General features: G+C 29.4%; 2 protein-coding genes across 2 annotated transcripts; both read right to left on the bottom strand.

Annotated features, from left to right (window-relative positions):
* LOC112746859 (uncharacterized) lies at positions 1-1,284 on the bottom strand. The gene is made up of 3 exons (XM_025794986.1): positions 760-1,284; positions 460-530; positions 1-373 (listed from the first exon to the last, which is right to left on the bottom strand). The coding sequence occupies exons 1-3, from the start codon at positions 1,282-1,284 to the stop codon at positions 1-3; spliced, it is 969 nt and encodes a 322-aa protein (XP_025650771.1).
* A 2,081-nt stretch (positions 1,285-3,365) lies between these two features.
* On the bottom strand, positions 3,366-5,864 carry LOC112747307 (uncharacterized). The gene is made up of 6 exons (XM_025795258.3): positions 5,324-5,864; positions 5,148-5,246; positions 5,032-5,073; positions 4,795-4,942; positions 4,433-4,534; positions 3,366-3,668 (listed from the first exon to the last, which is right to left on the bottom strand). The coding sequence occupies exons 1-6, from the start codon at positions 5,570-5,572 to the stop codon at positions 3,619-3,621; spliced, it is 690 nt and encodes a 229-aa protein (XP_025651043.1). The 5' UTR covers positions 5,573-5,864; the 3' UTR covers positions 3,366-3,618.
* Between the last annotated feature and the right edge of the window lie 4,824 nt (positions 5,865-10,688).

Here is a 10,688-nt window from a genome sequence, read left to right as displayed (position 1 = left end):
TCAAACAACATTATCCTCTCTACCAGTTGATAGCTTTACTGGCCTTAATCTCTCATGAAGATGATGGACAAGTTCCAATTCACATTGGAACAGCTCTCTCCTCCACTGAAAGTTCCAAATCCAATCTAACCCGTCCCAAAATCCACAATCCCTAATCACAGATCCCTGCTGGTTTGAAATAGAGGAGAGCCTTGGAAAACTCGCTTTCAGGGGACCACCTTGAACCCAGTTATCTTTCCAGAATAGTGTTCTTCTTTCATTTCCTATTTCCATTGTCAGGCCACTAATCATTTTTGCCTTCACCCTCTGCTCTTTTACATTCAACTGTAGATGTCTTTTCAGGGCCCTCCTTTTACCGGTAGAGTTTGATTTGCTAGCATTACATTAGGATTCAATTTGTTACACGAGCAAACAATCTTCTTCCACAGTGGGCATTCCTCCTTTGAAAACTGCCACTACCACTTAAACAACAGGGCAGTGTTCCTAAGAACTGCATCCCCAACTCCCAAACCCCCAACCTTTTTCGGGGCCTGTATCACCTCCCATTTAACTAAAGGGATACCATAGTTACCGTCCTCCTTACACCACATAAAACTCCTCTATAACGCAATCAACTTGTCGGCCACCGCATTCGGCATCTTGTACAGACTTAAATAATAGATTGGTAGGCTGTTCAATACCAATTTGATGAGGACTAGCTTACCTGCTTTCTTCAGAACCTTTGCTTTTTGCTTTTCATAAGTTGAGTTTCTCTTTCACCTTATCTATGATTGGTTTCCAAGTCTTCACCAGGTGCACATTTGCGCCTAATGGGACCCCGAGGTACCTCACAGGTAAGTCTGCTTGATTGCACCCTAGTAAGCTACACACATGATCTACCCATTCCTGCTCACAATTCATCGGAATCAAATTCGACTTATCAAAATTGATGCTCAATCCAGATATCAGCTCAAAACACCGCAACAGCCTCTTATAATTCACAATTGTCTCTGTCTCTAGAGGATAAAATAATATAGTATCATTTGCAAATTGTAGATGTGACAATTCGATACGATCTCCTCCGACCAGTAGCGGAGTGATTCGTCCCTTCCTGACGGCTTCCCCCAACATCCTATGCAAAATATCGACCATAAGCACAAACAGAAAAGGAGACAGAAGATCTCCTTGTCTTAGGCCTCTCTCCATTTCGAACGGTTTGAAAGGCAACCCGTTAACCAGGACTGACATAGTGACTGTACTGACACACTCCTTCACCCAAGTCTTCCATCTGTGGCCGAATTCCATCTTCTAAAATACAATATCAACAAAATTCTATCTGACTCTATCATAATTAAAACTTTTTTTCTGTCCAAAAAAACAAAGCTACGAGAAAAAAGGGTTTTACCCGCCTATCTCACATCATTCAAGAAACGTTTTAATTTTTTTTAAATAAAAAATCAAATAGTTAACTGCGAGAAACTTTTTTTTATTTCTAATAAAATAAATCAACAATGTTTTGACATAATATTTTTTTCTGTTAGTTAAGTGCGAGAAAATTATTATTTTATTGTATAAAATATTAATATTATTTTTGAAAAAAATTAATTATTTTATAAAAAAATGATTAAAAAATTAATATTTACTTCTTTATATAAAAGAATTAACTGAGTTTGTGAAATGAGTTTACTTTTTTATACAAAAAGGTTACGCCACACAATGCATAAACTCATTTGATAACTATTATCGTTAAAAAAATTATTCAACTAATAGAAGGATAAAAATGACAATAAAATTTAATATTAATATATATAAATAATTTATTAAAAAATTAAAATATATTTTTGTCTATTATATAAAAATTTATGTATATTTTTGTCTATTTTTTCTTTTCAAAATTTTTATCCATCTTTTTCTCCATTAGCAACCCGATAGTTAGAACAAGACAAAGAGCGTGGGAAACGTGTAACGTATGTTTTCATTTTTTATTCATAGTTATCCACTTATCCTTTCTATAATTCTGGTCATGTTTGATTCAGTTTTTTCCTTTTTAATTTTTTTTATCACAATTATGATATGTTGTTTCGTATATTAATGTTCTAATATTACGCATCTTAATCTAGGGGCCGGGTGATCATTAACAGGATGGAAATTTTACTCTATCTTTAGCCATTTAATCATGCAAATCATTATTTCAAATTGAACTGAATATAGTAGCTGTTGGTTGTGCTTTTATTTATAGTGAGTATTTTTATAAAGATATCTTCATAGGAAGATAATAATAACATTATAACTTGTTAAAAGTTAATTTAATTAGATAGGTTCAATTAAACATATTAAATTATTAACTATTTATAATATTATCTTTACATAAAAATATCTATAGATAGATAACCATCTCTTATCATGTTTTTGTGGTGGCAAATCGTGTAACATGGTTTGTAAGTTTGTCTTGTAAATTATAGGTTTTGCATTGGCAGGTCTTCTAAGAGTATTCTTCATGCTTTTTGAACTCCTTTTAAAAAAAATCTAAACATAGTTAATATAATTTGGTTAAAAGAAAAATATAGTTTAATTCACAGCATATATTAGCATTATTTTGATGAGTAATTTATAAATATTTTCATAATACTTAAAGAGTTAAAAAATGTACTTTAATAGAGTTAATTTGACTTTTTTTATAAAAAATAGTGCTAAAAAATAATAATTTAAAATAATTTTATTTAACTTAACAGGTACAATTACATATGTATTATATATAATATTATGTATTTATTTTAATCATATATAATTAATTAATACAAATAAAAGTAAAAAAAAGTAAATTATGACTACCCATCTTTGACTTCCAGACATTTTCAGACAAGAATCTCACTAAAGAAGTAATTGCACATAATATAACTATATAAGCATTATAGACAAGCATGGCATCAGAGATAACGGCAAGATTTTAACTAATGCAATAGAAGTATAGAAGGCTTACCACTGGATCAAAAACGATAAATATTGATGGATGCAAATATGGTTTGTTGTAAATAAAAAATATTCTACAAACACAAAATATTAGATATTATTTTGTGTGTGTGTGTGTGTGTATATATATATATATATATATATATATATATATATATATATATGTGTGTTATTTTATATATTTTTGTAATAAAATAATTATTCACCAAAATAATCAACTTTGACAAGCAAAATAATTAAATATATTATAACAAATAATTAAATCTTTTAAAACACCATAATCAAACAATTTTATAGACACTGACTACATATTTTTATGTGATAGTTAATTAATTGGTGAGTGGTGACTTAAATTTTAATGTTTAGGTAACTTGATTCATCAATTCTTAATGGACCGGATATTAAGTACACACAAATTGTAAACGTAACACTTATTAAATAATCATATGAATCACATTCTCCATAACAACAGCCGATAACATCTTTGATTAAGTCATTAATAGCATAAACCTACCCCTCTTTCTTTCGTGTCATTTTCTAAACAATCTTACACCATATAAAATAGAAAAGAGAAAGTGCTATGACGCATGATGGCTGATGCATTGTTCAACTTACATGATGATGATAAAAATGCATCTCACATCATCATCATAACAGTCTCTTGCTTGCTTAATTAATCTTCTCAATGAAACCGAGCACAGTTTCAACACTCTTATCATCTGCAAATAAAAGGAATTGAATTGAAGCAACCACCAAACAAATTAAAAATCTCATGCTTCTTTTCACTACTTTTATATGCATAAAACTAAAGTGCAACAAAGCTACTAGCTACATTATTCAACAAGATTGTGGCAAATTATTGTACGTGTCTGCAAGGACGTAGAGGAGACGCGTATAGGCATTTGACTCTTGACAATTTTGAAAATCTTTCAATTACCTAAAAGGTTTTAAATTAAAAAAATATATATATTTAAAATTCATACTACTATTGACTTAATTCATTAATCTTATATTTTAATAAAATAAAACTTTTCGATCAACAATTTTTAAATTTAACATTCTAATTTAAAGATAAGTTAAAATAAAATCAAATAAAATTTATTAGATATGGCCATGATTCGATCATAATTAATCGTATTATGTGTATATAAAAAAAATATCAAAATTTATCCATATAAAATATATATTAAAAATAAATTAAATAAAATATATATACACAAATATATAGCGAGTGATTTGGTCAATAATTTTAATGTCCACTTAGTATTTTTATTTCAAAAGTCAATCCAATTTCTCTCCATTTCTGAATACATATATTGACTTCACCTAAGATTTAGGACTTAGCTAATAACTAATATATTCAATACTACCTTTACATAGTATATTTTGTAAACTACAACATTAACTTCTCTTAGAGGTTTTTAAATTTTTAGAATTAGGAAATTCAAGAAAAGGATGGTATATGTAATGGTATATGACTAACCAAGTCTGGGAACAGTGTGGCCTCTTGGGTGATGAATCACAACAGGATCCAAGAATGCCTCCCCCAATTCAGTGCTCTCCTGCTTCATGAAATCCGTTTCCCCTTCACCACACATCAACTCAAAATGTATCAATTTTAATTTTTTTTTTTACTTTATTATTCACATTGTACACAATTATCATTGTTTGTCTATACTTTTTCATATCAGAAATTTGGAAAGACCATTTTAAAAAAAAGCATAACAAACAAGATTAAATTCAAAAATAAAATGGGATAAAAAAATATTGTTTTTGATGGAAAGGAGAAAGAGAGAAGAGTAGCAGAAAAAATGAGTGAGTTGAGAAGAAAGAGGAGACAAGTACCTATAAAGTGGATAGAGGGTATATCAATTGGTTTTGAGAATGCATTAGAAGCTAGTTTAGGAGCTCCAAACTTGTTTCCACCAAACTTGGCTCCTGATATCAAAATCAAGAACTTGATCTTGTTCTTTACCTTCCCAAGTGCTATACCCTATATTATCACCGTCATCATCATTCATCATTCATCACTCTAATCTAATCAAATCAAATTTAAGATGCGTGTCTTTAATTATATAGTACCTGAGCCTGCATTCCAGGCAATGCTGCCGCCAAAATTGCGCCCTGATCCAGATCCAATGATTAGACCAAACGAAAATAAGTATTTGAATAAAAAATATTTTCGGGGTTTCGCTTACCTGAGAGAATCCAAGTAAGCCATCAAAAGGACCATTTTCCACCATGAAATCTTCAACGTATGCTAAGCATTCTTCGAAGTTCATGTACTCCGAGAAATCCTGTGACACAAATTTAAGCCTTAGAGAGAAGATTATTATATATGCATCGTTGAATTGAAGATATAATTAGTTTGAACCTGGTTGGCTTGGAACCATTCAAAGTAAGGAGGATCAAAAATGGCTTCAACATCTGATTTTCCTTGTGCTGGGAACTTTGCATCGAGGAAAACGAGGTCCAGCTTTTGTGTTACAGATTGGGGCCATCGTGAAACAAGTTTGTTGAGGATTTCACCGCTGGTCCTGAACCCGTGGAGGCAGAGGACTCTGGGTTTTTTCTGGGTTTGATGTCTGTCCATCATTCGACACTGATGCGACTTCTTTTCCATTCTCTCTGGGGGAATTTATTTCTTAACTACTCGTGTATTTGATTTTTTTTTTTTTTATGATACTATTTAATATTGTTTTAAAATAAATATATAGTTCAATGGTTTTCTAATTCACACATAGTTATTAAAACTGTATATTTTTCACCAATAGCTATTAGAACTAGATCAGACCAACTCATAAACCGATAATCTGATCGTTTTTGCGATTAAACTTTTAGTCTCCTACAAGCTGCCATTCTCTCGTAAGCCTTATACATATTCTTCACTAATTAGTTCTGAGCAATGTAAAACTTCATGTCCCTTTAATTATATTTTTTTTATATTTATTTAATTTTAATTTTATTTTGTATTTATTCTTTTTTAAATTAATATTTTTTAATTATACATAATTTTTAAATTAATAAAAAGACAAAAATATCTTTTATAATCATAATATTTTTTGAAATTTTATAATTTTTAAATTAACTAATGTATTATTAAAATTCAAAAATAATATTTAATTTAATACATAACAAAGAAATAAAAATAAAAAATTATATAATTATTTAATTATAATCAAATAAATTAGTTCAATCAATAATCTAATAGTTAAACTAATAATCTAAAAACCTAATATTTTAATCAAATTAATTATTAATTCGGTTCTGATAATAATTAACTATACTACCACCACCATCATTCTTATTCTCTTTAACAAAACTTCTACATTCCCTACCTCCAATCCTCCATTATATTGTGCTACCACACTAAATAATAAGCTTTATCATCATAAGTTAAGAGACGTATCTTAGGTATTATAAGGTAGTGGGTCAAGTGACTCATTAAAATTTAGAAATGTATTTAGTAATATATAATAATATTATTTATTTGGTCTCATAAAAATTATTTTAATAAATTTGACTCTATATAAAAAATTATTGTTATAAATTAATCTCACAAATCCTTTGGTTAACTCAATTATTTTCTTAAAATTATTTTAAAATTAAGATATTTTATCAAGTAGTTGATATATAGACAACTTTAATATTTCAACAATTATTTTACAAAAATAAATATTAAGTTACTTTTTAGGTACTTTGCTTAAATTTAAGAGATTTATTTTACTATTTGATAAGGATAAATTGATATTGTTATGTTAGTTTTATCTGTTGAATTTTTTTCAACTTATTTTTTAGCATTTGATAGTCAACTTGATAACTTTTTATTAGATATATTATATATATGCAATCTAAATATCAATTATCAAATTTAAATAAATTTTGTGTTTTTTTTATAATTTTTAAAAATGAAAGGATGTTGATCTGATTTGCTGTTGTTGTTTTTTTTTGTTTAAATTAGCTTCGATATTATTTGTAGCAATATAGTTGAAAAATTCTCTGTTATAAATATTATAAAGTTTTTTTTTAATTGTATGCAAGTTGAATTTTTAAATAATTATTTAATAATATATATAAAAATAAAGAATTATAAATTTTTAAAATGAAATGATTGTTAAAATGAGAGAATAAAGTTCTAATATACTTTGAATCAAGATGGCAAGGTTTAGTGCACATTATGGAAGTTACAAGTTTATTAAGAATTAATATGGTATTTCAAGAAAACTATAGTCTTTAAATAATTAAAATTTTAGTGCCTTTTTTTTTTGTCAGAATTTTAGTGCTTTTAAAATTGATTAAAGAAACCCTAACCTACCTTTTTTTTGTGTTTTGTTTTGGACAGAGTACTTGATGTACTTTAAAATATCCAATAACTAAGTATTATTCTTGTTCGTATCTAATTTCTTTAGTTTTCCAATGGGTTTCCGCCCAATATAAAGCTAGCTTGTGAAACTCTCGATACAAAGAAAAATGGATATGTTCAACGCCGTTAGGCTGCTGGGTTTGAATCTCTTTTAGCCTTTGGGTCTTATTATATGTGAATATATGCTACGAAAATATTATACCAAAAAATAATTCTACGAAAAATTATTGACATGCGAGTGTCTTTATTTTATCCAGGTTTCTTTAAATTGATTAAATGCAATATGTAATTCAGTGTGCTAATCCCTCGTCCTTATACCCTGTATTATTACTCCATTATATTTTGCATGGACTTCATTGTACTGTCTATATGTGTGAAACTTGAAGTAAGTTACAATTAAAAAGAGTTACATATTTAGATAAGAATATGTTAAGAGGTTACTCTTTAAAATGAATGAATTGAATTTTACTAGTGATATTAGGCTAATTTTTTTTATATAGAATTAAAAATAGTGATATATTTTAACACTGTAATTTTTAGTATTTTTTAAAATTGTGAAAAGTATATAAATCGGAAGGTCCGATTTTTGTATTTCAAATTTTTTAATTTTTTTAATACAAATCAGACCGTCCGATTTTTGTATTTCTACAAATTAGACGATCCGATTTCTATACTTCTAACAAATAAAACGGTCTAATTTCTACTTCTCTAATTAAACGGTTTGAGAATAATATTCCAACAATTTACATTTAAAAAAAATACCATTACTATTCCAATATTAAAAGCAAAAAATTTGTGACATTACCTAAAGTAGTAAAGTATGTGTTTATAGTACGGATGAATCACCCTTTTGTTAAATAGTCTATATTACATATGTATAAAATGAATTTAATTTTAATATCTATATAAAATAATCTTAAATGCGTATTTAATTATGTAATGTTATATCATATCATTATTTTTTATATTAATCACATAAACAATTATAAAAAAAATAGATGTGATCGAATATTTCAGTTAAATTTTTATAAAAATTATCTAATAACACTTTTTCCCCTTCAGGAAAAGGATGGAAGCTTAATTAATGGCATTGGATAGAATCTTTTGAAGCTATCTTTTGCATATACTTAGCACCCGCTGATTGGTTCATAAATCAAATACCGCACAAACTTGTAGTCAATTCACTTTTCAAAGTTTCTACACTCATACGGTAGTAACATCATTCAATCTATGGTAACGAATCCAAATTAAAGGTGCTAATTATCTTCTTCTTCATATTTTGTATGACAAATGGACAAGTGTAATAAGTAATAACCAGTGTTCGACAAGCTAAATGCAATAGTAGGGAACTTGAATTTTGTTTAGTCACGGCAATTCCAATCTTATATAGCCTACACATCTTATCTAATTTACTTTTATTTCCAGGCCTTATCCAAAATTTGATCAAAATAACGTTAAATTCGTGTTGTGAGGGCCACTTTTAGGAGACTAATGTCTACAATTTCTTGGTCATGAATGCAACATTCGGGTCTGTAATACACGATCATATATAAATTAAATTAAATGAAATAGTGAGGGTTGGAAGAATAAAATTTGTCGCTACTGTTCTGACGCTATTATCGTTGCATTGAGCATCCATTCGTCCTTTGATGGAAAACAGTGGAACCTGCGATGCAAACTCCCATGTTCTAAAGCAAACAACAAGACAACACTTTCAAGTTTCAATTGGCACTTTCTACAATTCGGAAATTTCAAATTAAAATAAATTAAATTAATGTTACAAATGCCGTTAGTTCGTTGGTCGCCATTTGCCTCAGCCAAATTGGCCACCATAGGATATCATTTTACTAATGGATAAAGATTATCCCCCAAATCTATGGTGGGAAAAATAAATTTACATTATAACCGCTATACTATTTTAGTGTTGGTAATTGGGCATTGGAATTGGTGGGTCTTGGTCATCCACTTTAATTAAAGTAATGTAGTAGTGAAGAATGTAAGTGATAAGTGAGAATAACTGGGATTAGCTTTTTTTTTTTTTTAAATGTTAGCTTAGTACTTTCACGCGACAAAATGAAGCTCTTTTTTTTTAAAAAAAAGAAAACTAGGTCTTAACTTTTGTTCTAAGTTTTGACTTATTAGAATATGCACATATATTTGGAGAAATGGATAATTTCATTCCCATTTTTAATAATATCATTCTCCATATATATTTTTTTGATATTGTATATATGCATGAATTGATAAAAAAATATATATATTAAAATAAGAGTGATATTTATATTCTTTCTTCATTTCAAATAGTAATATTGCATGAATTTGTTCTAACTTTTGTTTTTGACTCGAATAATTGATTGGTTCTACTACCTGATCAATTTGGTCTAAGACATCGAAGAATTTTATTAGTCCTTTTATTTTCTGAAATAACCTGTTATAGTGATTGTTCTAAGGTTACCTAAAACGTTGAGTTAGATCTGAATGTGAGGTTCAGATTTTTTTAAGTGGCAGTGTTTGACTTGCTGGCATTGATGTACTGTCTGTCCGAATTTCTCATATGGAGGTGAGTGGTGGTACCTGCAAGAGACTCCGATACTTAAGTTAGCAAGGGTTTTAGATAGGTTTTTAGTAGACTAGAACGTGAGTTATATTTGGGAGGTGCCAATGTATTTATATTAAAGTTTGATGATCTCCTTGGAGGCAATAATCTTATCTTATCGTATACCTTAGGAGTTTGTTGAGATCTTATCCCCCCTAGCCACCGCCTTCTAGAAGCAGTGACCTCGCTACGTTGGGTATGCGGGTCTTTGGGCTCCCTAGTCGGTATCTGACCTCTTCCAAGAGGTCGGGTAGGGGATGGAAGACTCTCCTATTAGGTCAGCCCTTCGTCATTTATTGATCCCGACCTTGTTCTCGGGGCAAGTATGAACAGTGTCCTTGCTTGAGCGCCGATCTTTTCATAAGTCGTGCTCAAGCATTTCGCGGCTTCTGATGCCGGGTGCTTCTTTTGTGGCAGCTCGGGCAATCGGCTTTTGTTTTAAAAATTCAAACGTTACCCTGCATAAAATGCGGGGCTGGATTGGCGCGACAGTTTCCTTGATTCTTGTGTGCATTTTTAAAGCTCAATTATTGGACTTTTACTCTTCGTCATTTATAAAAGACTTGGTGCATCTTCTTCTTCTTTTATTTTTTCCTTTCATTTTCTGCAACTCTTTTTCTCTCTCTGTTTCTCTTTGCGAACAAAATTTTTTTTCGTTGCTTTTCGATTATCCTTGCTTCCAAGATTATCTTTTTCTTGGATTTCCTGAGAGGCTTCCTTCTTGGAGGGGAACGTTTGCAATACTGCTACTTGACGTGCTCTCCCTTTTTGCCTTCTATC

The sequence above is a fragment of the Arachis hypogaea genome, chromosome 15, assembly GCF_003086295.3.
Source record: "Arachis hypogaea cultivar Tifrunner chromosome 15, arahy.Tifrunner.gnm2.J5K5, whole genome shotgun sequence".
Lineage (NCBI taxonomy): Eukaryota > Viridiplantae > Streptophyta > Magnoliopsida > Fabales > Fabaceae > Arachis > Arachis hypogaea.
The sequence above is the reverse complement of the archived record's forward strand: the minus strand, read 5'-3'. Positions and strand labels throughout refer to the sequence as shown.

Coding starts and splice junctions, on each gene's coding strand:
- LOC112746859 (XM_025794986.1), bottom strand. CDS start 1,284: ATGGAATTCGGCCACAGATGGAAGACTTGGGTGAAGGAGTGTGTCAGT. Junction 531..759: donor GGAAACCAATCATAGATAAG/GTGAAAGAGAAA, acceptor GAGGTGATACAG/GCCCCGAAAAAGGTTGGGGG. Junction 374..459: donor ACTGCCCTGTTGTTTAAGTG/GTAGTGGCAGTT, acceptor ATGTAATGCTAG/CAAATCAAACTCTACCGGTA.
- LOC112747307 (XM_025795258.3), bottom strand. CDS start 5,572: ATGGAAAAGAAGTCGCATCAGTGTCGAATGATGGACAGACATCAAACC. Junction 5,247..5,323: donor AATGGTTCCAAGCCAACCAG/GTTCAAACTAAT, acceptor TTTGTGTCACAG/GATTTCTCGGAGTACATGAA. Junction 4,943..5,031: donor TGCCTGGAATGCAGGCTCAG/GTACTATATAAT, acceptor GTGATAATATAG/GGTATAGCACTTGGGAAGGT.